The sequence below is a fragment of the Pyrenophora tritici-repentis genome, chromosome 6, assembly GCF_003171515.1.
Source record: "Pyrenophora tritici-repentis strain M4 chromosome 6, whole genome shotgun sequence".
Lineage (NCBI taxonomy): Eukaryota > Fungi > Ascomycota > Dothideomycetes > Pleosporales > Pleosporaceae > Pyrenophora > Pyrenophora tritici-repentis.
This window is the reverse complement of record NC_089395.1, coordinates 1,171,073-1,197,938: the sequence shown is the minus strand read 5'-3', so window position 1 is coordinate 1,197,938 and position 26,866 is coordinate 1,171,073. Positions and strand designations below refer to the sequence as shown.

General features: G+C 51.7%; 6 protein-coding genes across 6 annotated transcripts; 5 read left to right on the top strand and 1 right to left on the bottom strand.

The window, feature by feature from the left end:
- Nucleotides 1–268: 268 nt before the first annotated feature.
- Nucleotides 269–1,592, top strand: PtrM4_116770 (uncharacterized protein; the record flags this gene model as incomplete). The annotated part of the gene is made up of 2 exons (XM_001935039.2): nt 269–965; nt 1,021–1,592. 2 exons carry the CDS (start codon nt 269–271, stop codon nt 1,590–1,592), a joined length of 1,269 nt encoding a protein of 422 aa, XP_001935074.2.
- A 615-nt stretch (nt 1,593–2,207) lies between these two features.
- On the bottom strand, nt 2,208–11,469 carry PtrM4_116760 (glycosyl transferase; the record flags this gene model as incomplete). Its single annotated transcript, XM_001935038.2, has 4 exons — nt 2,208–8,017; nt 8,068–10,297; nt 10,346–11,254; nt 11,305–11,469. 4 exons carry the CDS (start codon nt 11,467–11,469, stop codon nt 2,208–2,210), a joined length of 9,114 nt encoding a protein of 3,037 aa, XP_001935073.1.
- A 1,490-nt stretch (nt 11,470–12,959) lies between these two features.
- On the top strand, nt 12,960–15,213 carry PtrM4_116750 (uncharacterized protein; the record flags this gene model as incomplete). The annotated part of the gene is made up of 5 exons (XM_001935037.2): nt 12,960–13,453; nt 13,503–14,177; nt 14,224–14,679; nt 14,726–14,851; nt 14,901–15,213. 5 exons carry the CDS (start codon nt 12,960–12,962, stop codon nt 15,211–15,213), a joined length of 2,064 nt encoding a protein of 687 aa, XP_001935072.1.
- A 1,025-nt stretch (nt 15,214–16,238) lies between these two features.
- On the top strand, nt 16,239–17,388 carry PtrM4_116740 (DUF297 domain containing protein; the record flags this gene model as incomplete). Its single annotated transcript, XM_001935036.2, has 2 exons — nt 16,239–16,820; nt 16,933–17,388. 2 exons carry the CDS (start codon nt 16,239–16,241, stop codon nt 17,386–17,388), a joined length of 1,038 nt encoding a protein of 345 aa, XP_001935071.2.
- Nucleotides 17,389–21,670: 4,282 nt separating this feature from the next.
- PtrM4_116730 (GalE, UDP-glucose 4-epimerase) lies at nt 21,671–23,180 on the top strand (the record flags this gene model as incomplete). Its single annotated transcript, XM_001935035.2, has 3 exons — nt 21,671–22,573; nt 22,622–22,874; nt 22,930–23,180. The coding sequence occupies 3 exons, from the start codon at nt 21,671–21,673 to the stop codon at nt 23,178–23,180; spliced, it is 1,407 nt and encodes a 468-aa protein (XP_001935070.1).
- Nucleotides 23,181–24,540: 1,360 nt separating this feature from the next.
- On the top strand, nt 24,541–26,744 carry PtrM4_116720 (putative c6 zinc finger domain-containing protein; the record flags this gene model as incomplete). The annotated part of the gene is made up of 3 exons (XM_001935034.2): nt 24,541–24,997; nt 25,045–25,760; nt 25,944–26,744. 3 exons carry the CDS (start codon nt 24,541–24,543, stop codon nt 26,742–26,744), a joined length of 1,974 nt encoding a protein of 657 aa, XP_001935069.2.
- Nucleotides 26,745–26,866: the final 122 nt, after the last annotated feature.

The following is a 26,866-nucleotide window of genomic DNA, read 5'->3' as shown; positions in this document are numbered from 1 at the left end:
CCCAAATAAATTCAGATAGTACAAATTGATCGCAAACATCTTTTTACTACTCCGCTACAAAATCTTATAATACTACCTGTTGTGGGTGGCTCAACAACCTCATGTTTGCTGAGGTTATGATGTTGTTCGCCGGAGCGTCACGCGAACCCGAGCGTCACGCGCACGGGCATGTTATGTTGTAGATCTTGGGAAACTAGAGCTACGTTCTGTATCAACCCAACACTCAACCGCGAGTCAACTCCCGCAAGTCTTAGTGCTGCCTACATCAATGGACTCAACCGATACCAAGGAACCGGAATATGCGACTCCCATATTCCCAGAACTTAGCGTTATCCCCAAGGAGTTTTGCCACAATCCGAGGCAGATCATTGAGGGGAGATTACTTGATCTCCATAACGGCGGACCTGATGAGATGGTCTCGACAAGCGATCTTCGTGACGTGTTTGTTGGCGACTTGAAAGAGTGGGTCACTTTCGAGAAGGATGTGGCCCAGTTATACTACAACCCTGCCGTGCAAAACGCATTTGATAGATGCAACAATGTTGCAGCTGGGCTGAATCTAGTAGGTATTCAGGCATGGGATCCCGATTTTGCCGACCTCAGAAATCAAATCCAGATATCCGATGAATACGGGGTTCTTCCACTATTCCAGCACGATGCTGTTAGAAGGACCAAAGCCGCAGTCAGGCAACTATTCGACTCATATAATCCTGAAACAGAAGATGCCAAGCCTCTCAAGAGCTTGCCACTGGCTGACAACATCGGCATTGGTATTGCAAAGATTGTGAATAAGGGCTTTCGCTTCCGATACAAGCCATATGTCTCGGTAATGACCCCAGGAGACGGAGATAACCAGGAGGAACGCATGATAGGAGAGATGAAATTCTTTACAACCTGTAACATCTCAGGGCTTTGGTATGAAGATGACTCTTTGCAAGACTGTGGAACCAAACGCCATATATTTGGTTAGTTCTCTCAAATGTTCATTGAAAGACAGGGGCATACTAGCAGCTATTCTAGGGCAAGTGGCTCGGAATATGAAAGCACGCGGCCTACGATTCGGCTTCGTGTCGACTTACCTTGAGACTGTATTTCTGAAGGTTGTCATTCAATCGGACGGGCAACTGGCTTTACACTACTCGCAGCCAATCAGGCATACGCAAAGTGTTATTGAGAGCATTTCCACTCCAAACAAACTGGAGAAGATAAGCGTTCGTCTAGCCATTCTGTATTTGATTCGTCGAGTTTCCGGCGACGATAAATCAGAATGGAGGATTGAGCAAAGCACTCTTGATAAGACTGTGGACTGGACGGAAGACAAAGCATATGTAGAAGAAGAATCACAAGGGACTGATGACGAAACCCCGAACACGCGGCCTCAGATGCTTGCAACGCAGACTAGGGACAAGGCCAATATGTTTCCGGATCATGGCTCCCTCACCGAAGAGGAACCGGATGAGCCAGAATCGCCATCCATGGGGTTGTCTCGTACATTGGATCATATGTCCATTGTCAGCCTGGCACCTCGGTTCACCTGGTACACTGTGAACTGTATCTCACGTGACTCCTCGTCACCTGCTTACTCATCTTAGTTGTGTATATAATCGCTTCATGTAGCTCTCTCAATACAACAACTTTCTGCCTCTTTTCTGCTCTGTTCTCCCACATACAACATCCATCAGTAATCGCCACGATCCAACCCCTGCGCAGGGCTGCGGCAGCGTCTCACGGTATGAGAACACGATCCAAGACTAAGGACCCATCACATCTGATCAACCAATTTCGGTAGACCGATGAAGGGGGCTGTTGGTAGAGGAATGTACGACGTAGTAATGGTAGAGTAACACCAGGGAAATACTTGACAGCGACAATATCAGTAAAACCCGGTTATCCCACCCCTGATAGTCGTATCTGGCGCCTACAGCACCTTTTGTGTATTAAGATATCAAATATCTCATATCACCCAGGTGGTAAGATGTTGAACATGCGAGTTGTAGAAGGTCGTCATTGCAGTATGACTCACAGATTCATCTAATTGATTACAAAGAATTTTTTCCTTTCTACTTGGATATGTGCAAGAGCAATTTCGCTATATAGACAATGCGCTTTTGAATATAGATGCAAGAGAAAAGAAATTAAGCCCCAAAGCAGCAAACTCCGTGCACCTAATCGCTCTAAAACCGATGAAAATCTTCAATCCGCAACCCTTACAGCCGCCCATCTACGTTGCCATACTCGGCAACCTCCACCTCATGCAAATGACTTCTCGTTCTAACACTACTCCTTGCGCTGTCGGTGGTAACCAGACTCTGCCGCATGCGCACGGCTTTTTTCGGATCCATTTTAGGATTTGCTACCGGGAGCATCAAGCTACCGTCTCTTTCAGGACCGGTGGGAATATAATGTGCGGGTTGCTTTCCTCTGGTAGATGTTGGCATAGGTGGTATGGGTATCGCGCTAGCACCGGAGTATGTTTTCGCTGGACGCGCGACAGACGGGACTGGCCAGTCGTCGTCGACTGATGACCCCGGCGAGTCTGTATGTGCATTCCAGTCTTCGTGTTCCCCCCAGAGAGGGTCGGAATAACTGGACGATGCAGTTGGCTGATCAACATATATCGATGAGAAAGATGTAGTGGCTGATGTGCGCCCTGGAGCATACGGGCGTGGGTGCATCATCTTCTCCATCTGTAGGTCGATCGTTTGACTCGAGGTGCTTTCTACGTGCAGCTGTCGCGGAACTGTACGGCGGAGCGATAGCATACGTGCTGGGTTCTTGGGGGGTGGTACTCTCTTCTCGATACCGAGCATCTCGTGAGAAGCCTTACCAATCCAGAGCATCTGTTCGTGCTCTCGTAGATAGCGCTCACCACCGAAAGACTTTTGGACAATGCCTCTCGCCATCATGCCCAGCTTTCGTCGATGCTCAGACTTCTCGTACATGCGGCGTGTGATGATCTCGACATCCCTGGGTGTAGGCTTGTGAGGAAGGATAGGGGCCGGCACTCCAGGTTCATCGTCGGCATACTGCGCCCATTCGTCGAGCATTGCAAGGAGGTTAATCTGGGCACGTGCAAGACCATATGCATCGTTCGGCGCAACAACCTCGCTGTAACGTTTGCCGTCGTCGGGATCAGTAAGAACACGTAGTGAAGCACCGACATCTGTGCATACGACAGGAGCTCCAGTCAACGCAGCCTCTCCGAGTGCGAGGGGTAGACCTTCGGAGACGGAAGAGTTGAGGAACAGCCAGGTGTTGGCGAGGACCATCGCGGGGTCTGCAGTGCCTCGCATCGCCACATTCTTACCAAGGCCCTTGCAAGCAAGAATTTCCTGGCACTCCGATGAGTAGACTGGTGATTTGTTGAGAGCGCCGTAAATGTCGAGCTTGTAGTCCTTGAATCCCCACTCGTTGGTGATGATGTCTGCCGCAAGTAGAGCGGTCTTGATGTCCTTTGCGAACCAGACATGGGACAACATGGTAACGGTTGGCGACTTCGTTTTGATCTCCGTCACAGGGGCGAACTTGGTCATGTCGGGAATGCCGTTCACGATAGGATCGACCTTTCGACGGAAAACATTGCGGTGGGTAAGTTGGCCCTTGGCACTGCCAATTTCCACTTCCCAACCGGGGTTAAAGAAGTCTGCACAGGGAAGAATCTGATCAGCATGATGCAAGATGAGACACGAAGTCAACTTCATGAGACCCAACAGAGAATTCCGAATGAACGGCGGCAAAGTGCACATGGCTGAGGAGAGGTAGAGATTAGTCTCTCTCCAGGATATCGCGTGGTCCCAAATCTGAAGCGTGCAGTTGCGCTTGAGTTTGCAAACGATACCGTACGAAGCCGAGACACTGTGATGAGAGGCCTGGAATACGTTCGGAATCCTTTCGGGAATGGGGATCGAGAAGATGAACAAGTATCTGTACCACAGCTCCAGCGCAGTATCAAAGTGGTTGAGGGTTGGTAGCTCAGTGCGGAACCACTCCGACGGTGGTTGCGCATTCGGAATGTCGTCTGCAAGCCACAGGTTCCTCCAAGCATTCTTCACAACATCGCTCGTCCACACCTCCTTCCAATGCCGCGAATCTTGGAAGTACGTGTTGAGGTTGACCAAAGCACGCGTTGCTTGCTTGACGTCTGCTGATGTCATTGTGGTCGCTCGGGCTCCATGAACAAGTGCAGTCAAGGTAGGAATGAAGTTTGTTTCAATATCGGTGATGGTAGCTGCCTTGACGAGATGATCGACCTCGCTGTCGAGCTTGTTGGTGAACATGCCGTGATTAGGGTGCATAAAGTCCAAACCCCATAGTGGAATGATCTTGAGCGACTCAACATTCTCCTCGGTTTGGTGCTTTGGAAGACCGAAGTCATTGGCTGATTCGACTACCATGTGCCATTTGATGGTACGCAAGTTGTTGATGAGGTCGCGACGGCATGCCGACACACCGCCGCCTTCGTTTGGCCAAGTACCGGTGTCGACAGCAATAACGTGTAGATTCTGGTCAGTATCGCGCTGTAGTGCCTTGGTCCTGGTAAAGATGACGGCATCACCGCCTTGTCCGAAACTGAAAAGGTCGCTCATGCGGATGGCGAGAGTTGTCCAAGCACTAATGTCGCTAGTCAAATCAGAGCTCGCCATGATGGCATCGGCATGCATCGCCAGGTAGTCTTCCGCTTTCACAAGGCTTCCACGATCACGGCGTCTCCAGTAGGGCCTGAGGAGGGCCTCGTTTCGAATCAGCTCCTCGTCTACCCATCGAATAACAACACCATCGAGATCGTTTCGCTTCTTCCAAGTCTTCCAGAGCTGGGATCGAGCTCTGGATGTGGAGATGTCCTGCTGTTTGATGTTCCTACGGAGTAGTTGATTCAAGAGGTTTGAGGTCGGTGTCTTGAACGCCAGCAGGGGATTCTCGTCGGCGAAGGTACATCGAGTAGGCTTCTTAAGGACGCCGAGCCAATCGTAGCGGATCATATCGGGGGTATCGACCGGCTCGCCGTTAAGCTTGGTAGTGATGGTTGGGTGGAACTTGTGATCGTAAAACCAAGAACATTCGTATACGTCGGGCCCCTGGACAAACGTCGCTTCGTAGACGCGAGGTGTCGGTATCCAACGCTCCATCTTCTCGGCGTGGCGAACGGGAGGAGCACACCAACTGACATTGACGGACATGTGGGGAAGCACAAACTCCGCGCGGAGCAGTTCGTCATCGTACTTTGCGTTCTTCCGGTAATGGTATTTGAAACGAACCAAGTTATGCTCGCTGATATAGTTTCCAGACTCAATGTGACCCTTGTGGTTGTATACGACTTTGGCGCCTTCATCGCTACCGATACGGCAGCTCCTGCTTAGCGGTATCCTGCTCGACCGGGCTTTTGAGATCATCGATCTCCGCTTTGTTTGCTTGTCTCCATACTCGTAAATGAATTCATTGGTCACCGCGGTATTCTTATATTCCTCGCGTAAGGTGATGCGCATCTTGTTGTCGTACTGGGTGATTCGTGTGTGACCTGATGTTGGCTCTTGTTTCAGGGCACCTTGGTAGAAAGTCAACTTGACTCCACCATCCTCTATAGGGTGCACAAAAGCCGTTTCTGTTTCTCCGTAGCTCTGAATAATCAAGCGGTTCTTCTTCTGAATGATCAGACTGCCTTTGACAGTTCCGGCAAGATCTGCAATATCTTGGCGGTGATGATACAAGAAGAATGGTAGGAAGATTGACATTGCAGCTCGGCTGTATATCCACAACCCGTTAAGTACGAAGGTGGTGGGTATCTGCACGAAACTTGGAGAATGTAAGAGAGCTCCATTCAGCTCACGCTGGTATTCAGGGTCTGCCATGCACGCCAAGAAGAAGAATTTTACCCATGTTCCTGTAGAGTGATATACATACGCGATCGGGAGGCGAATGTACTCGGTGAACATGCCAAGTAATGATACAGCCGACTGGTTCAGTACTGGGTGGTATGCTTCCTGGATATCTGAACTCTGGCGGTACTCTGTCTTGGACAGAGAGTGATCGCCCCGGCTCCTGAAGAAGTTGTATTTGGTCACAGCCAAGTAAGCACCCAGGTCGTACCGTGCAATGCACGAAAGTATCGTACAGGAGCTTTCAGCAGAAACATTTCCATTGACCCATGCCATTTCGGTATTCGAATAGGGTGCTCTGATACCGAGACAACGTCGGAGGAAAAGACGGCGGATCTCAAGGGGAAGACTGTCCCACTGTGTATCGCAGTCGAATCCTAGACACAAGTTGCGCAACAGCTCCTTGCGGCATGTCAGTTCAAACGTGGCAGCATCTGCCCCTACATTTGAAGCCGGCATTGATCGTTTACTACACTCGGATATGGGATAAAATCCATCATCTCCTCGGCAGGCGATCATGGACTCAGCGATTTCTGCGTGATGGTGTGGCAGACCAAGTATGGTCTCTGAGCAAGCATGCAATAGTGTTTCTGCAATGATGGTACAGTTGCTGCTCACGTTTGTCTGCCCAAGGCTCGTACCATTTCCGTCCGCAGCTATGTAAAGCGTCAGACGACCTCCTGAAGAGTGCGAGATTGCTCGAAGGTCACCAGCGACTTCTGCTATAGTTCGGATTGGGACGATGAAGACCTGGATGAGATCCTTTCGCCAGGCTGAGAGGATGCGCTGCACCAGGAACGGCATGTTTGGATACGCTTGCATAGCAAGTCTGGATAGATTATCGTGCGTACATGACAGGAGTATCGCGGTAATTTGGTCACCTGGCTGCCCAACAGCATTTACGCGATACCTGTTCTCCCTGGGTGCAGCTCGCAGTTTGTTGCAACAAGCGTGAAGCTCACTTTGACTGAACTCTGCGTCGCTGCCGGCACCGTTGTAGGCATGGTAAACCTCGATGATAGAGGAACCGATCACCAGCGCAGACGCTGGCGGTTTGTTTGAGCTATGAGTCCATCGGATCTTTGGAAGGACCTCGAGGATCCACATGCGAATATCGAATGCCTCAGGTGTGCCTAACTTGGCCGTCCGGAACGAGAGGAGGGCTGCTGTCCAAGTTGACACGGCGAGAGCAATGATCTTGCCGTAAAGGAACCCTGGGAAGATTTCGATGAGTATGTTACCAACCAGTAAGCCAAGAATTACTGCTGCCAGAAGTGGCATCAGTGCATGTGGGCCAGAGAAGATCTTGTTGTACTGGTAAAGGAGTAGGCCAGTGTAGGCGCCGACATAGCTCAAGAACAAGACCACACCTGGTGAGGAGCCATTAAAGACCCAGATAAGGGCAGTGGAAACAGCAAGAGCCCACACATGTACACCAATAAAGTGACACAGAGTGCCGAAGTACAAGTGTCGCCTGAATTTCAAGTCGTTGGCCTTTGCTTTCTTGATCTGCTCAGAGTTCTCAATCGAGACCGGTGACAGCTGCTCCGACATTGTATGTAGATGTTGAGCCTTGTAGTCGAGCAACACTGCACCAATGAGATAGTATGCGAGCCCAAAGCCGACGGATAGTCGAAGTATATCATCGTCCAATGGAATTCCTAGTCCGGCGAACTGACCGCCATGCACGAGATCGAGCCATCGATCCATGAGCGCGACCAGAAAGTAAAGGATTCCGCAGTAGATCTCATCGCCGGCGGTACGCCAGTGTATGAAAGAGTTGTGGAGCCGAATACCTTTTTGCGACTGCTGCATGCTCTCGAGCGCGACTTGTGTCTCAAGGTTCCAGGTCGAGCTGTATGGAATTGGCCGTCTGGTTTCCGTTATGCGCGCATACCAATCCAACAAGAAGAGTGTTGAATCCCAACAGTCCGCCAGCCGCTTGACGAAGCTGTCTTCGGTAGACTTTTGCCAGAATTTGCGTCCCTTTTCTTTCAATACCGCCTCGTGCAAGGCATCACGGCATAATGTAAGGACAGCTGGTTCGCTCATGTTGCGAAAAATCTCTGGCGCGCGAAGCGAAACGTCCGAGGAAGCAGCCATGGAGTCGTTCGCAGTAACGGGCAAATTTCCCGGTCGGTTTGCTATCATGTAGTTAGCATATGTAGCCTGATCATTGCTTTTGTGTACATACCCTTCGCCTGGGCCTCATCTGCTAAGCGCTCAGCTTCCATGTGTCTCTTTAGATACCATTCCTTGACATCGGCGTCGTTGAGGGTCTTGATGTTATGATACCAAGTCACCCATTGAGTCGCCACACGTCGGGTGCCAAGAATCAGTAGTGCAATGAAGACGTATAGAATCGTCAGGTAAATGATAACTTCATGACCCCGAATAAAGATGGTCAATAGAGGGGAGATGAGCAAAGTGGGAATGACCATGATGATGATTTTACGTCCATTGAGGAAACTGGACCCCGGAATTTGGTACGTGGAGAGGACAGCAAGAACAGTCAAGTACGTCGTGAGCCCAAGCAGGTAGAAGAAGAAGACTGCTCCGTTGTTTGGGTTCGATACACTTGAGATGACGATGAATCCAATGACACTTCCAGCAAGGGTGAAAGCGAGGCCACCGACCAGGCGTGTGAGGACGAACATGTTGGCTGCGGAGAACGCCATGGAGATGAGGTAGTAGGTACCTCCAATCGAGATCCAGGTTCCTACGGCACCAGAGAGAAGTAAAGAGCACATCAAAGCTAGGGTAGCATAGTATCTCTCGTCTCCAGACATGTTCACGCTAAGATAGAGTCCATGTCCAGTCGTGGATAGAAGGATAATGTCGACGAGGGCAGGAATAGCGAAGACGCTGAGAAAGGTAAAACGACGGTATGCAGGCATTACAGATGGCTTCTGTTCTGGATCAATGTCTGTCTGGGCTGCGGCATACGCGGAAGCGAATGACGGCGCATTGAAGATCCACATTGGAGGCTGGTGTTCTTCGTGGTTGTAGTAGTCTCTGTGCTTTTTTGAGAGTATAATGCCCATGTCGCTTGGTTTGATATCAAAGTACGCCTCGCATCGAGAGCCCAGCGCGAAGAGTTCTGCAAAGGCCGCGCTCTGATCGGAGTACTGGTTGAAGAGCGGGTTCCGGTCTGACACTTCGATGTAGACCTCTTCAAAGCCATGCTTTCTAGCGGCGCTGAAGATGCAGAAGAGAACAAAGTCGGCAGCTGAATCCAAGCTTCCTCTGCCTGTGATCTTTGCTATAGCTGAAGTGATGATGTCAAGCCTTTCATGATCACGTGACCACAAGATGTCGCCAAATACCTCGGCAACGTGTCTGAACAGCTGCAGGGCGTCTGACCTACCAATTGTTGGTAGACGAGAGCCCCGATACCATTTGAGCTTCGCGCTCACTAATTGCTCGTCGCTAATGCTGCCACTGATGTACTCCACGTTACTCAGCTGCTTGAATTGATGATACGTTGGTACGTCGATCAGCAGCTCTTGGCAACGCTCGCGAATAGCTGAAACCAGAGAGCAGTCTTGGTCCCACTCAGAGTAGTGAATGTGCTGCAGGTACAATAGGAGATCCGAAGAAGAAAGCAAGTCCAGGTCTTGATGAAACCTTGCGGGTAGGCGTTCATGCGAAAAAGACCCCACGGTGAACTCTGACAGGCCGTACTCAGCGAGGAGGCAATGGTATCTGGAGAATCCAAGCCTGCTCAGATGTGTGTGGAGCACGACAGTATTGACATCCTGCACTGACTTGGAGATGTACATGATGATAGCCTTGGTTCTTGGCTCAACCTCCCATACTGACCAAAACTGGGCGCCACTAGGGGTGTGAAACCCTGAATCGAGCGCAGTGTAGACTTGTAGTTGATACGGGTCGTTGGCATCGTCGTTGGTGTGGGATAGGACATGCGCAAGGTTCGAGATGGCTTGTCTTGAGGTAGGCACTAGGTCAAGGAAGTGACTGCTGCTGTGGCAATAGCCACTAAGAACTTTTGCGGCGGCCTTGAGTTGCTGGGAGGTGGCCCTGACCAGTAGTTTTAGGTCGCGTAGACGCCGTTGCGAGACGAGAACGCGATCGAAGTCTGTCTTGGAAGCATCCAGACCAATGGGAAAGCATCCGAGTGATGTATATAGTGTTCCATCGTAAGCGCAAGAGAGTGGGTTATCCGCCTTCTTTTCCATGGCTACGGACCAATCCAGCGACGATCCAGGCGATGTGGGTTCTCGCTGAACTAATGCTCCATTTTCGTCAATCTCAGGGTAGTGCACGGTAAGCGTAGAGGTACTGGAAGCATCGTCATCTTCAGACTCCGATCCATCTAGATTGGCAAGTGCATCGGCCAGAAAGGGAAAGATCTTTTGCAAAGGCAGATAGTCATCAATGATGCTCGAAAACCCCGGGGAAAGCTGTATAGAGTTAGAAAGGTCTCCAGATGCTTAGAGGTTTGCACTTACTGTGCGTGCGGCTCGGTAGTTGTCGTGAACGTCCATGACTCTACGATCCTTCAACCACTGGAAGGCTGCCAAAGGCTCATCGCAGGGGCGAACTTCATCAATGTTTGTCAAAGCGCGTTGTCGTGGGAAGTACGGAATCGCGCCATGATAGCTGCACCACATGTGTGCTCTTCTAACTACGGCATGCGAGAGCTCGGCGTTGTCGTCGATCGTGTCCCACATCATGGTGACGAAAGGGCGCTGGCAGGCTTGCGAAACAAATGATTTCGTGGTGGTCTTCATCTTGTCCATGGCGAAGAAATCGCGGCGATCTCCATTGGACATAATTGTACCATTCCGCACTACCATACCGGCAAATAGCCCGATGTCGAGTTTGCGGACACCATCCAGGAAGTCTGGAGCTCCGATCTCGAGGTATATATCCAAGCCATATGCAGAAAGAAGCTTTGTCAGGCCATTCAATAGAGGCACAGAAACGCAGTCGCGCCACCCCGCTACCAAGACGCCAGTAAAGTATCTCTTTTGGTCCGCCTGTCGCAAAGTCTGTTGAACAGTCGACGAAAGTACATATATCGCGCGCGACATTTCCGATTCAAATTCCATGGCTGAGAAGGTGATGACTTTGCTAAGGTCCAACCGCGCGATGATGTGCGGTCCCATAGGAATACTCTCATCGCTGACAGCCTCCAAAACCCCAGGTTGGGAGTGATCCAGCACCACAGCCTCCCATTGCGATAGTATACTGATTTCTTCTTGTGTGGCGGGAGTACTCAATTGGCCTAGGTATACACCAAACGATGCTAGCTTGGTGGGAAGGACGTGGGATTTGCGCACGACGCTCGAATCGTTGCATAGAAGCTGAATACGTTCTTGTACGGATCGCGGCAAGTTATCGGGGTCGGCTCTTCTCTATTACTTCCGTTAGCCTTGAGGATACAGCAATCGTGTACGAATCGTACCTTGAGGAAACTACTGAGGATACGGTACGCATGCCACAGCACTGTGATAATACCAATGAGACCGCTGGCGCCGATGATGGCAATGAGCGTCCATTCCCACCACCACCCGTGAAGTGATGGCCCATGACGGAAGGCCTCAATACCTAGGATCTCTGGTCGGGGCATTTTTGCTAACTTGCCGGGATCCAAGGGCGCGGCACGATGGCAGGAGTTCCCAAACGTAACTCCGCAGGTGGGCTCAACTTGGCATAGGCAGTACCATGGGTGAAAGAAATTAATCAGAGCATGTAAAACATGATAACGATAAGATGGTCCATAAAAAAATTCAGAATAGTTGAATCGAAGTAATGTCTAAGGGTAAGATGACTAGGGTAATGTGTGAAATAGCAGACTCGTCAGCCTCCTAAACAACCAGACAACCAAAGGAAGCACACATCGCCTTACGTTAATTGCAATCAGGTATTAGCTGACGATCTGCGCATTGCGTTAGCAGACAGAGTGGATAGCCAACTGTGGTAGAAGCTCCACCACTGCAGGCAAGCGGTAAAGTGCAGCACAGACATGCTTCGAGAAGCCTTCAAACCAGCTCGTACACCTCTCGGTTGCCATGAATAGCAATGGAACGGCAGTCATGGGTGCGCGGTTTCCGACACGAAGCCTTTGCCCCGTACATACATTGGCAGCTGTGATGACAGCCCACACTAAACCCGCCCGGCGGGTCCATGCTCATCTATTCCGAACAGCGAGCTTTGGCTATATTGGTACTAGGTAAGAGAACGCATGATGGGAGATGTGGGCGGTAAGTGGTGGAAGGAGTGAAGACGTGACGAGGCTGAAGGGTCAGGGTTCGTGCAGCATGTCCGTGCACGACAATCTTCTCTCTTTCCGACGTTCATCCGGGCTCGGGCACGGGCTCGCCTTTAGCCTAACTTTCCTCCGCACTACCGTTTTGATATGATCCTCATCTATCCCGGCACCTTGTCGGGCGCGACCCCGAGGCTAATGCACTGTAATGCATCGCTTGCATACGAGGTCCAGGGGCCATAATTACTCACGCAATATCGGAACACTGTCCCCAAACGAGACCTTTAGTGTAAGCTGGCTGAAAAGCACCAGCCGAGTTTGCCCACGATATCCACACTCTATCGTATTCATTGGGGCCTTACACAACTGCCCAGACTTTTGTCGTGCGCCTCATAGACGTGCGGCTGATGCCTTCAGAGGGAGTCTCAAGTCCTGAGTACCGATACATCAATATGCGAGAGATGTTCGGTCTACATTGGTATCACGTGGTAGATTGCTTCTTCACGGCTATGTGTGTGTGCAAGGATCCGCCAAGAACCTTGTTTCCTATATGGCTTTAAGGCAAGTTTCGTATGCAACGCCTCCCAGCAGCACACGGCAATAATTCTCCAAGACGTCTGATGGAGTTCCACACCGCGCACGCCACTCACTGAACGCCTTGAAAGTCAAGCCCAGGTGAGCTGTTCAGCTGAGAATTCACGTGGAAATCGATAGTCTCATGGACTTTTTCCGCATCTGGACCACTGACGACCTGGCAGCCTATAACATGTTCGCTGCCGAGACTTCTTTATTAAGACGTCCAGGTTCCTAGGGGAATGTTCCATCTTACGCTGTTTACTTCGCGTCTCATCATGACGTTCTCATCGTTGCTGCGAGTATGCGCGCTCTCTTCCTTCTCTCTCTTCCTGCAGCATGTCTCGGCATACGTGGGTAGCGCTACTGTATCTAGCACAATCCTAATCATTGCGCGCGATACAACATCTGCTACCAATGGTGCTGCACTTGGTCTCCAAGGATATGGTATCCCCTACGAGATCCTCACTGTCCCACAGGCTGGCATAGCCAACCTACCTCTGCTCAACTCTACGGTTACGAACGGAAACTATGGTGGTATTATTACCATAAGCGAAGTGGGATACAACTACAATGACCTGTACTACAGCGCACTCACAGATGCGCAATGGAGCCAATTGTACGCCTACCAGACCAATTTTGGTGTGCGCATGGTCCGCTTGGATGTGTATCCTACGGCCGACTTTGGGGTTTCTCCCAATGGTGGCAACTTGAACGACGAGCCAGTGTCCTTCACGAACATGTCTGGATTTCCATCTGCCAATCTCAAGGCGTAAGTTTTCGCGAACTCTTCATCGATACGTAGCTCACAAGGCCGATAGAAATGTTCCCGTCAGTATTGCAAGCATTTACCACTCTCCCGCAACTATTGTGAACGCTTCAATTGCGTGGGAAGTGGCGAAGTTCTCAGTCGGTGGATCCGCTGCTGTTATAAACCAAATTGGCGCCCGTCAGCAGATGGTGTGGTTCTTGCCTTTTGCGTTAGACTGGGCGCCCTCTAGCAACATCTTGCAGCACGCATGGATCACTTGGATCACCAGGGGTCTTTATGTTGGCTTTCGGAGAATTTACCTGAGCACACAAGTGGATGACATGTTCCTGGAGACTGAGCTTTACAGGCCACAGGGCCAGATCTTCCGTGTCAAGCCAGAGGATCTTTCAGTGCACGTCCAATGGCAGGCTGGCCTCAACGCGAGGATGCCTGCTGGTTCTGATTACTTCGTCGAGATTGGACACAACGGTAACGGTGATATTGAAGCTAGTGTGGAAACTACCAAGGGTCAGACGGTATGCTCGCCTAGCAACGCTATCGAGTATGCGGAACAGAAGGACGGTAGCCCAGAGTACCAGAAGCCACCTGGCACAGGCGTCAACATCTGGCCTACCACGCCTACTCAGTACACTTGGAGCCTTGAATGTGCGAAGCTCGATGCATTGGAGAACTGGTTCGCAGTCGCAAGCCAGCGCGACGCGTTTGCGCACATCTCGCATACATTGTACGTCCTCTTCGGCCCGATTTTCTGCACCTCTAACTTTATATAGTTCACACATGGATTTGACTAACGCCACATACTCGGACGCGTCCAAAGAGATCACCTTTAACCAGGCATGGCTGAAGCAGGTTGGACTTGATGCCGCCAAGCGCTGGAGCCCCAACGGCATCATCCCGCCTGCGATCACTGGTCTCCACAACGCAGACGTTATCAAGGCGTGGATGGACAATGGCATCAACAACGTAGTTGGAGACAACACTCGACCACCGCTCCGCAACACACAGAGCACTTTCTGGCCATTGACCACCAACGTTGCAAACAACGGCTACGCTGGGCTCATCGTCATGCCGCGATGGGCTTCAGTCATTTACTACAACTGCGATCTTCCGGCCTGTACGCTGCAAGAGTGGATCGACACTTCTGCTGGAAAGGGAACTTTCGATGATCTGCTCACAAACACGCGAAACACTGCCATGACCAACCTGTTTGGCCTCCACTGGGACCCGTAGGTTACCATGTCCACCTGAAGATACCTTGCTAAACGTGCATAGTTACATGTTCCACCAAGCCAACATGCGCGTCAGCGATGTCCCATCGACTACCGTAAACGGCAAATCGGGACAATACTCCCTGCTCATGACATGGGTCGAGGTCATCACTGCCGAGATGATGCGCCTGTAAGCTCACCCGATATGGATTCCCAAGATATGCGCTAACGGAATGCAGTACTACCTGGCCGTTCAGGACGCTCAAACACGATGACATGACACAGCAGTTCATCAACCGACAGACTCGAGACCTGTGCCGCCCTAGCATGACATGGACCACCTCAGCCGATGGCGCTAGTGTCACTTCGGTCAACGTGTACACCGCTGGCGGCAACAAGTGCGGAACCACGATTCCCATCACGGTGCCAGGACCTATTTCTGACACCACTGGTGCGACTAAAGAACAGGTTGGGAGCGACCCACTCACCTTGTGGGTGACAATGAGTGGCGCAAGCAGGCAGTACAAGTTGTCTTCGGCACTACAACTGTAGGGGCCATCGCCACCACCAAAAAGCACTGCATCGTCAAGGTCGCGCTTCAAGTTTCTTCGTATCTAAATTTAGTATCATTTCCATAGATGGTGCTTATCCAATTGATTTCGTCTCTGCCCCACGAACTTTGTATGCCAATGAAATGTGATTGAGTTGTTGAGAAGGCAGATCTTGGCAACCATGACTTTCTCTCAGACCCTGCATACATGTAAGTACCTACAAGGCGCTAGCTGCCTCAGGGGTGCACAAACCGTAAGCGCCGCTCAACCCCACATCCACCAACACCAACACGACGGCTTATGTACGGGTGAATACGAGCTCAAGCGTCACCAAGGTACGGGGACTAGCAGCGCCTTTGGATTTGGCGGCCGCCTGATTACGTGAAACTTGCCACGTTGCTCCCCCAGTGACATTTTTTAAATGTCGCACGACATCCCCTGTTATTCCGGTCAGCCAATGTTAAGTAAACGAGTATTGAAGATCTTATAAAGGATGTAGTTATGCACTATGTGTTGTGAAGTGTTGTGATGTGTTGGGTTTGGAGAGGGGGCGGGGGCTGAGACTTCTTCGCCGTTTGAACTGCGCCCCTCCCCCTCAGGCGCGCCACAGCCGCAATATTGCTACCTCAGCGCTAATCCAAGCCAGCCGCACGCCTTGCAGTTTTATATTGACGACACATGCAGACGCCGCATATGTTTGCCATTGCGGGCCTGCATGTAGGCATCCATTGGTCTGCGCCGCTTTTCTCGTCGCCTCTCTCCTCGCGACTTTTTCGAACTATTGATTCCTGAGTTTCTCAGCTCACGCCATCGTATCGTCTAGAACGTGTCAAAAGAAGACGTTGTTCCTCTGCACATGTGGTGGCTTGTTAGCATCATCGTCATGCGTAGTCGACCTTGTTGCATGCCTCACGACATCGTCGTCTATTTCCACTTGTAATCGTCCCGAGGCCACCCCCTCTCCATTGATTTTGCCCCTCACCCCCAGCAGCAAGCAGCGAGAGGAGCGGCAAAGTTTCTGCAACAATGGACGCCAAACCTGCAGCACGCCGACCATGGAGTCTGCGCCGAAAACTCCTTCTCATCGTCCTTCCCCTCGTCATCATCGTTCTAGCCCTAGCGCTAGGTCTTGGTCTGGGTCTGACGCTCGGAGGAAGCGGAGACGACAATAGCTCCTCTCCTCCTACCTCCACGCTAACCCCGCTTCCATCTCCGAACTCGACAGTTCCCTGGACACCCGCCGTATCGTCGACATGGCAAATCATCCTCAACCATCCGCCTGTGCTGGACAAGGACGCTTCAAACACCACGCCTGATGTATCCATCTTCGATATTGATCTCTTCGATACCCCAAAGGAAACTATCCAGCAGCTGCACGCACTGGGCAAGAAAGTGATATGTTATTTCAGCGCGGGGAGCTACGAAAACTGGCGACCTGATGCAAGCGAGTTCAAGCCAGAGGATCTCGGACACAATCTCGATGGCTGGCCCGGCGAAAAATGGTTGAAGCTCAGCAGCGATAATGTGCGACGCATCATGAAGGAGAGGATGAAAATGGCCGTCGAAAAGGGATGTGACGGTGTCGATCCCGATAACGTGGACGCATATGTGAGTTTCTTCTTTACATTCTACGGGTCTAACGTCATGGGAAGCGTCGGAATCTTTGTTTTTACTGCTATTTCGGAGAGAAGGAAGCGGGCTAACGGGGTTTCCGGAATAGCAAAACGATAACGGTCTCGGGCTGACGTCGAATGACTCCATCAACTACGTGGAGTACCTCTCGTCGATCACTGCGCCCCTGAAGCTTGCCCTCGGTCTCAAAAACGCCGGTGACATCATTCCAGCTGTGCTACCCCTGGTCCACTTCTCGGTCAATGAGCAGTGTGTCAAGTACTCCGAATGCGCTACCTTTGCGCCTTTCATCGCTGCTGGCAAGCCTGTGTTTCACATCGAGTATCCAGACGGTGCTGGGGCGGAGCAAGGGCTGAAGGAGGATGTAGTGGGAGAATTCTGTGCAACGAATGGGAAAGGCGATGGGAGCCAAGGCTTCAGCACCTTGTTGAAGAAGATGGAATTAGATGGTTGGGTGGAGTACTGTGACAAGGTCGTAGAGACTACGGATGTAAACGAGAATCTTGGTGGAGGCAAAGGCAATGGAGGAGACCGAAAGCGATAAAAGAAAAGAAAATCAATTTTCATGTGGGAATTCACTCATCTCGGAAACTCTAGCTCAGCTTCCTTTGCAAATCTTCAGCTTTGCTTCCCGTGTGGTACGATTAACCTAGGCCACGGACGAAGCCATCACGACATGAAGCTGCGTCAGCACGCAATCAAGAGAACAAGCTTTTCCAACATGCTCTACCACCGGTGCTGTGGCGATAATTGCCACATCTCACACAACGGAGGCTAGAGGCTGCAGGACCGAGTAGGATACAGGCCAAGGTGTGTGGCTTTGCTTTTCTCTTTCGGGCGAGTTTTCTAGCCCGAGGATGCGAGGCTCCACGGGCGCTTAGTCTTTGGTCCCTGGCCTCTCTGCCCCACCGTTACGCGACATCGTACGACTTGATGCTCCCCATCCGCTGCTTCAGCTCAGCCCTGGTGTATGTCACTTGCTGACTTGCAAAAGCAATGCCACAATGTTGACTAAGGTCGCATTTAGCCTAGAGTCGAAAAGCTGGGGAACCTAGTCTACACCAATTCTCCCTGCGTGCAATCATTGAGCGGCTGAAGTCTGACGTGGTTGCCGTGTGTTCCATGGCGGTAAGCTAACTGGCTCAATTTCCCTTTGCAAGGCTGGATGTCGCGAGATGCCATGCACTTTAACTTGGCGGGTCCACGTGCCAAGACACATCTACCGACCGGTTGAATTCCTTGGATTTATCCCATGTGATGGAGCGAAACAATCCCTGGGTTACTCACAACAATTGCCGTCGGCTTTGAAACTGCCAGTTAATCTCTTGTTGCGATCGGTATAGGATGTTGATTGTAGACCACGCGGCCTCATCCGAACAAATTCCTCGTACTTAGAGCGGGCTAGTGGCCCGAGGACGGCACGATTCATGGCTGCCGCTGGCGGCCATGTCAATAAACACATTTGGTGCGGGACGTTAGTCCGGAGCAGATCGAGGTAAAGACATCCACCAACTGCACGTTCCCCTCCAGCCTCGCGGGGAAGCTAATGGAGAAGCTAAAGGAAAGATGCATGCCCAGATGCATCGCGCAGAAATACGGGATACGCGTCAGTGGACACCCCGGATACCCGTTTCTCAAGTCAGCTACTGCAAGCTGGTGGTCTAAACAAGCTCCGTCACGAAATTTTCTTGCAAATAACGCCACGATAGACGGCCGAGCCACCAGTTTGGGCGATTTACAAGCCGGCAAGATGCATGGTGGTGTGGATTTTGGATCGTTCTCGTCCCGTGTTGGAGGCGCTTTGACTGGGCATGCAGCTATTTCGATCCACGTTGTGTAACTGAAACGATGCTGACTGGGGCAGGGGTCGCATGTGTTGAGGCTGTGAGCAAGCCCCAGGGGCTGGTCCGCGGACGATGCCTTGTTGCGGGTGTGGAGACACGTTGTCTGTGCGCTAGTTGTGGAGACTAATCAGATCTCCAAGACCCAAGACGGTGCTTTTGCAGTTTAGTTGCGTGACTAAGCACTACTGTACTCGAAATTGTACCCGAGCCGAGACGACTGTCTAAGTATGTCTGTCCCGACCCGATGAAATCGCCATCGATGTGTAGATAGGTATGTCTGTGTGGGCATGTGAAAGCTTGATTTTCGCTTACGGGCCCAAATGGTCGGAAGCGCTGCGGACGCAGCGCATTTCGCGAGCAGCGAGTATGACTGTCCCGATGAGACCGAACGAGGTTTTCCAGCCTCGTGGTATGTCATACGAAGCTATCGAGACCCTTTGTGGCCCGAGCTAATGTACTGTGACATTCAGCAAGGCATGATCTTCGGGTGTTTGCATCTTGATGTAGCAGGTACTGCGACTGGGTGCGCAGAACCGCTAACATTCAAGCAGCGCGGCTCAAGTCGGCCCTGAAGAATGACATGCGTTGTTGTGAAGTTTGAAAGTTTGTTGAATCTTGGCGACTCTGCGCATCCCGCATGTCATTGTTCAGGGCCGACTCACTTTGACTGACCGTTGGCGACTCTGCAAATCCCGCGAGCTGGCCCTAAAAAATGACATGATTGTGGTGAAATGCAGCTAATATGCTTTAGGGCCGGAGAATCGTCTCGAAGAAAAGGCAATTTCAGCAGGTATGAGAGACTGCAGCAGAGCTGGCATATGCAGATGAAGGCCAGGGTTGTGATAAAGTGGTTTGGGCGGAGTTAGCGCGGGCTTAAAGGCTTAGTATTCCGATCCGGGGATGCGGACATGGATCATCTGACTGTCAGATCTGCCGCCCAAAGCAACATGACAGGGGAGGTGACAGGGAAAGTTTTGGAAAAGTTTAGATTTGATTGGATGGGGAATGGCAAGCGCAGTCTCGGTGAAGATTACACTTTCTTTTCACCTAGCATGCCTTTCGGCCATATGTATCAGCTTCTGATGCGTATTCTATCGATTCATCCGTCGGGCTCGCGGTCCGTTAAAGTAGAGAAGAGCAACTTTCTCTCAAGTGAACTCCTCGGGATCTATATATTTGTCAAGACGATATTCCTATAGTTCGTCAACGGAAGCGGTATGCGCATAGTCGATCAGCCCGGGAGACTTGTGAATGCTCCTCGTGTCAGGATCGTCATACCGGTAAATCGAGGCTGACTGTATGTATGTGTGCCAGTCCGTCAAAATGGCTTGGACTGCTCAGAATAGCATTTCGGGAAGATTAGTGTTGGGCTCGAATACGGTGGCGACCGACTCCGTGTGTGATTGTGTGGGTGTCGCCGCCGAAAACCTGGATCTCGGCATCCTAATGGCCCGAACCCCCATTTTCAGCCTGACAAGGTCTCCAAAAGCTGTATGAACGTGGGAAAAGCACAGTTCATCTCTGCATAGTCGGAGCTAGTTGTAGGCTACGACCCACGAACAGGAGCTGCAGTAGCGTGTTCGTTGTCTCAATAGAAGTTAGGCTCGGCCAGGAATGGACAGCACTAGGATTTCGCGCCCAATTCCCTGCTACACAAGACGACTAGGCTCGGGCAAGCGCCCGGATTGTAAAATGCAGCACAATGCCAGCCTTATGCTCATGCAACTGCCGGTGCGGGCAATCAAGTTGCTGCTCTTCCGTGTAACCGATAGTAAGTCTTTACTCCACGAGTGGCGCGTTAGGAGAGGATCACACCATACCATGGATATGGCAAAGCCAAATTCGTGACTGTGGTGTCCAGAGTGCGAGTCAGATTGAAGTGAGCCGGTTGATATTTCTTTCCTTTAGACCGGACCTATGTTGAGATGCCCGAGCAACGAGATCAAGGTACTCAGCGTAATCTAAAGACTACTGTCACCAACAACGGTCCCACTCAATACAAGTGCTGACTTGTATTCCTTCAGAAGAGCAAACGAAAGTGACATCCCGTACAGACCACGGACTTCGTGTCCAGCATGTAGTTGCCACATCATCTATAGTGCTTACATGGTTGAGCGAGTCGAGTGCGTCGTTGGCGACAGAATAGTCTACATCCGGCGTTGCGCCATGTCCATGTCCGTTGTGATTGTTTGTGGATTTTGTAATTTGTATTCGGGAATGAGACGATTCCCGAGGAATATGGAAAACTTTCAGCCATGGTGTGGCACGTACAACAATGGCAAGGCGCCATACGCATGGCGGGAAGGATTCCACGCGCCGACGTAGGTGGACATGGAGCGGGACCATGTACGAGCCAGACCCTTCCATAGCTCCGTTTTGGGCGCGGCTAGTTGTAAGCCGATGACGAGGACTCAGCTCCAGCCTCCACAATCCGAGTGAAAAGTTCAGTTTGTGAGTGGGGACTTGCCGGCCTGAATGATTGCAATCATGTAAAGTGACCTGGACCGATGTGTTTAGACGTCATTAACAGGTGCGGCGACGAAAGATGTTGTTAGAAATTGAGCAGTTCCTCACGGACTGCCCTCGTTAGTGTGTCGCAGCCAACTATTCTTGGGGTCTAGAGAATACCGCCGTGCGACCTACTGTACACAGTCAGGTGTTGGGTATTCGCCATGCAAATTAGACAGGGATTATTAGCGATGCGAGAGTATCTTCCAGAGTGCTGGACCTGACGAGACTTCGGATCTGAGCAGTCGGGATTAAGAGGCCGGGTCGTGCCAAGCCCATAAACAATATCGATGGCGCAAGAAAATATCTCTTTTGGTCGTGTTCTGCCTAATTGACCGTGAGCTGCGTGGAATCCCAAAAGCTGTGCGTATATAAAGATTTCTGGGCATACCTACCAAGTCTCACATCACGGCAACAACATTCGCTCTTCATTAATTCACTCTTTTCTTCGATACGCAAGCTTTCCTGCACGTCATGTCGTCATCTTCATCGATGTTTTCATGCTCGCCGTCCGCATCGCCCGCGGCCGTCAGCACACCAGAAACCCAAAAATCCGTACTCTTCGACGACGATGTGGTTGCGGATCCCCTCGACATTGCCGGATCGGATTCTCCATTCATCATGGTTGTCGGTGGGCTCGGATATATCGGCTCGCATACAACACTGGAGCTGCTCAAGGAAGGCTACAACGTCCTCGTCGTTGACGATCTCAGCAACTCATACGAAAACGTTTTGAGCAGGATCAGAATCCTCGCACTCGAATATTGCGCGGCACAAGGAAAGCAAATGCCAACATTGCAGTTCCGGAAGCTTGACTACAGAAGCTCTCAGATGAAAGTCGTGCTGTCTGAGTATTCATCATACTGTATCGGCAGTAAACCAGCACCAAACGCGGTTCGGTTCCCCTTTTCGACGCTGCAGCGAATGGATTCCGGTATCGACATAGCAATGGATGATGTACAGCGTCCCGTTCTTGAGCGTAGATCCAGAATCTCGGGGGTGATCCATTTTGCGGCGTACAAGTCCGTCGAAGAGAGTATCCGGATGCCACTGAGATACTACAACAACAACGTCTGTGGGCTAGTAGACTTTCTGGGTCTGCTGGAGGAGTTTGGAATCAAGAACTTTGTATTTTCGTCGTCGGCAACGGTTTACGGCGAAGGTGCCAACTGCGGAGTGCCTCTCCGTGAAGAGCTGTGTGTTCATCACACGGAGTCTTTCGTAGACAACCAAGGAGTTGAACAGAGCGTGCTTCCAGGAGTTATGGGTCTAACATCTCCCTACGGACGGTCCAAGTTCATGTGCGAATCCATCTTGGCAGATCTTGCGGTGTCCGACCCAACATGGGCCATTACAGCGCTGCGATACTTCAACCCGGTACGTGGAAAGTCCAGAACTGATTTGGAATGCGGCTAACATAAGCAGGTCGGATGTCACGAGTCTGGTCTTTTGGGCGAGGATCCACGGCAGAAGCCCAGCAATCTGATTCCAGTCATCGCAACAGTGCTGACAGGGACTAAGCCAGTACTGGACATCTTCGGCACTGACTGGAACACACCCGATGGTACAGCTGTTCGTGACTTCATCCACGTAGTCGATCTGGCTCGGGGTCACATTGCAGCACTAGCGGCCTCGGCTGCTGGTCGTACCAAAGGCGCCTTCCGTACCTACAACCTTGGTAAGCTTTAACGATACCATACTATCCTTGGCAACTTGTCTCTGACCCGACTTAGGTACTGGACGAGGACATAGCGTCCGTGAGGTGCTTGGGAGTCTGGAAGGAGCGTCCCAGCGGAAGATCCCAGCGCGGGAAGTTGGCCGTAGACCGGGTGACGTTGGCTTCTGCGTGGCAGAGGTGCGCCGAGCTGAAACCGAGCTGCAATGGAGAGCAGAGCGGTCTCTGGACGACTGTTCCGGAGACGTTTGGAACTTCACAAAGGCTCGATGTGCCGGATCGCGGGAGTCTGATCCAATGGTGTGCTAGCGAGCACGATAAAAGTTTTGGGATAGTCGCACACTCCGGATGATGCATCGGTCCCCTAAAATTACTCCGTCCACTTTTCTTCGCATACCTGCAGCATCGCAAGCTGGCGTTTGGTTTTGTCCTACACCGTATATATCCGGGTCTGCTTTGGAGCTAGATAGATCATATGATTCGAGTTAATAATCCAGGAGTTAGTTGAACGAGCGCTGTGAGTGCACTGTGACGAAGATTGCTACAGGTTGACATGTCAAATGAGGGGTTCACGGGTACGTCTTCCGTGGTGTGTCATGAGGGAGGCTGGTCTGCAAATCATGACCACATGGAAGCGGATAATGGACGCCGGGAGAGGACGAGGTCTGCCGCTGACGTCTACAAAAGGCGCATGGAGGCTTGGCCGGCGAGGTTTGGGCAGCGCAACCACGAATTTATACTTGACAGTTTTACCCACGCTGTCGTGATGTTGATAGCACGGTGGCATGTTTATCTCTCTGAAACGTACACTATCCAATTGAGATGCTTTCGTGAATCTCTCACGGGCTTGGTGTGGGTGGGCTCAGCGCTTGTATCTGATAAGACCTGCTCGGAATGGAGGAGCCAAGGCCAGCTTGCCCCAACCCGACATGCTGCTCGTTGTCAAGCCACCCGTGGAGTTTGTCCAATCGAAAGAGGTGATCGCTGGCAAGCGAGTAACTCCAGCTGGGTCGGGGTCGTACTAATCTCTTTACTCATCACTCACATGACCTCAAAGCGCTACCCTACGATGGAAGTGCGATCACGTGTGGCGAGGGGATTTGAATTTCCCCAGCGCTCTAATAAGACAGGTTGAGAAGCGCAATCGGACGTATATTAGAACGTCGCCTCGCGAGACAGCGGTGACGGATTGATTGCGCGCACTAAACGGCCCAGTAATTGACGACGGCTCGTCCGAGAAGGCAGCTCGCGTGTCCCGATTCGCCAGCCAGGCGTTTCAACAGCGGTGGGCTTGCGCTGCGGGCAACAGGAGTCAACGGTATGATAGCGTAACGGTAGTCCGCCCATTTCCACGGTGCGAGCGAGTGGGTTGCACAATGGCAGGTGTGAGCTGAATGAAGACGGTCGCAGATCTCAGAGGGCCGACAAAGAGGCTGAGGCTGCAAACATTTGGTCGGGGGCGAAGCCGGCCGATTGGGTAAAGGGTGGTTCGGGATCGGTTTGGCACCTTCCCATTCCCAGCGCTAACCAAGGGCGTCACGTGCAACCGTCAACAGTACTAGCAGCCCGCACCCGTTAGACCTTCAACGTCTCGACAGACGCACTGTTGCAACGCCGCGCTCACTCGGACGCTGTGAATACTGGACGACTGCGAGAAGCGCTGCTTGCAATGTCGATGCCTGCCCACTCCATGACGGGCGCCCCTTCCATGGCGGGTGGCGTGGATCCCGCTTTCTGGGGCGGCCACCGCGACTTCTCATCCGACTCCACTTCGCCCATATCATCATCGCTCCGACTTCACATGTCGCCTTCTACCAGTGTTACCACGCAAAGTAGCGTCAATGGCGGCACTCCGCCTGCACAGACGCCCCAGTCTGATGGTGGGAGAGGGAACTCACAGCCTGCACCGAAGAACAGCCAGAGGCAATCAAACAACGAACAAACAAGGGCCTCAGTCGCAGTCGCGTGTGTTCCGTGCCGGAGCAGACATCTTAAATGCGACGGTGGAGTACGGTGTTCCCGATGTAGGACCGATAATGTGGAATGTACCTACATTAAGTCACGACGCGGCTGGAAGGGGAAGCGCAAGAACAAGGACGAGAATGGCGCGCCGGCGACGGTCAACGGTGCGTGAACTGGCGACGGCGACCTTTCTAACATCTAACATGACCAGGTCTATCTGTTTCCGAGGCTCCAGTCATCCATGCGGGTGCTGGCCTTCCATCACCCGAGTACTCTTATAACGGCGACCTGAATCAACTCTCCCCGACTCATGGCCTTGGCGTCCGTCCAGTAGCGCCACCAGTTGCTCAACTCAACCTGAACGGAACTGCACGCCTGAACCGCTTTGGTCACCATGGTCCGGAGACTGCGGTTCAAGCTTTTTACCATTACTTTTACAACTCACATCCCTTCTGCCTGCCCGAGGTGAGGTTAGCGGATCTCTTCAAGCAGAGACATGCCCCGCTCCTGGAATATGCCATCCAATTCATCGGGTCAAGTTACATACCCTCGGTACCAACTGCAATGTACAAGGAAGCTTTGGACCGCCAGATCAACAACGGTAACTTTCCAAGGGATGCGTGGTCGGTCCAAGCTCTGCTCCTCTTCTCCATTGGTCTCCATGCGCATAACGAGGTGCCTCGAGCCGCACAAGTCTTTGCCATAGCTCAGAACCTGACCCTGGAGATTGGTCTTAACCGGATTGAGTTTGCCCTGATGCACGGTGAGAACGACCCGCAGCTAGAAGAGAGCTGGCGGAGAACGTGGTGGTCCATGTTCACGGCCAATGGCATGATGACAGCCGTCAACCCAGGTGTGCAGTTCAGACTAAAGGATGTCGTGTCTGATGTTCCGCTTCCATGCGAGAACAGCCAGTATTTCTCAGGTGTAAGTTCAAGGCCCCCACCCGCTTAGTCTGACACCTGTCAACCGAGCTTGGCAGTGTTTCCCGCATGTGCGGTCCGGCGTATAGATCCCGCGGGTGTGGACGGGATCATCTGACTGCATATCACTTTTCCCTTCGCGGCGACTGTGCCACTCATGATTAAGACCGACACTAACAGTCATCAGCAAATACCGTACCCATCAACACTCCAAGACTATGACGATTCCGCTTTTCTCCCCTCACTCGTCACCTTCAGCTCCTTCACCTACCTCATTGACGCCATCCGGATCTTGGGCAAAGTCTTCGAATGCGCGCGTCTCGACTCGACGTTTGAATACCATGCCGTCGATGTGGTGGACCAGTACCTATGCAACTGGCGGTTGCACCTCCCGACGTCCAAGATGGACATTGTGAATAACGATGGTCATGTCGACGAGGTGCTTTTTCAAGCACACATGGTCAATGCTGGCAGCACCATCATGCTGCATAGACCAAGAAGTAGTCTGGGCTTTGGACGAGTTGAAGGTGTAAACATTTGTGTGCAACCAGGACAGGTACTCCTCCCAACGCAAACACGGGAGATCCACACGGCAAAGTGCTTGACGGCTGCTGAAAACATATCCTCCCTCATCCGACTACCCGGACAACTACTCTTCCACACGCCCTTCTTCACCTGCGTCGTCGTCATGGCATCGGTTGTGCATCTTTCCTATTGGTCTTTCCTCGTCCCCGACGGCCAAGACGACATCATAAAGCAATCGATTCGTCTCGATGTTGGTACCCTGCAACAATACTCCAACACCTGGCTCATTGCCAATGTTGTCCTCGGTCAGGTCCGCGGTGTAGCCCACACGCTCTTCAACAGCAAGAAGGCGATGAGCATCCATCTGTGGAGCAACATCGACCAACACGACGTTATCCGGAACGTCATCGAGGAGGGAAGCCATGTCCCACAGCAGCAATATGCTCAGCTGATCGCTCCGTAAGTATATCTTCGTCTTGACTCAGGAAACAGAATTGACCTTTCATCACAGCATGCTGAAATCTTAATGCTCAAAATCGAACAAATTCCAAAATTCGCACCCTCATCGTTCCGCATTTCCCCGAG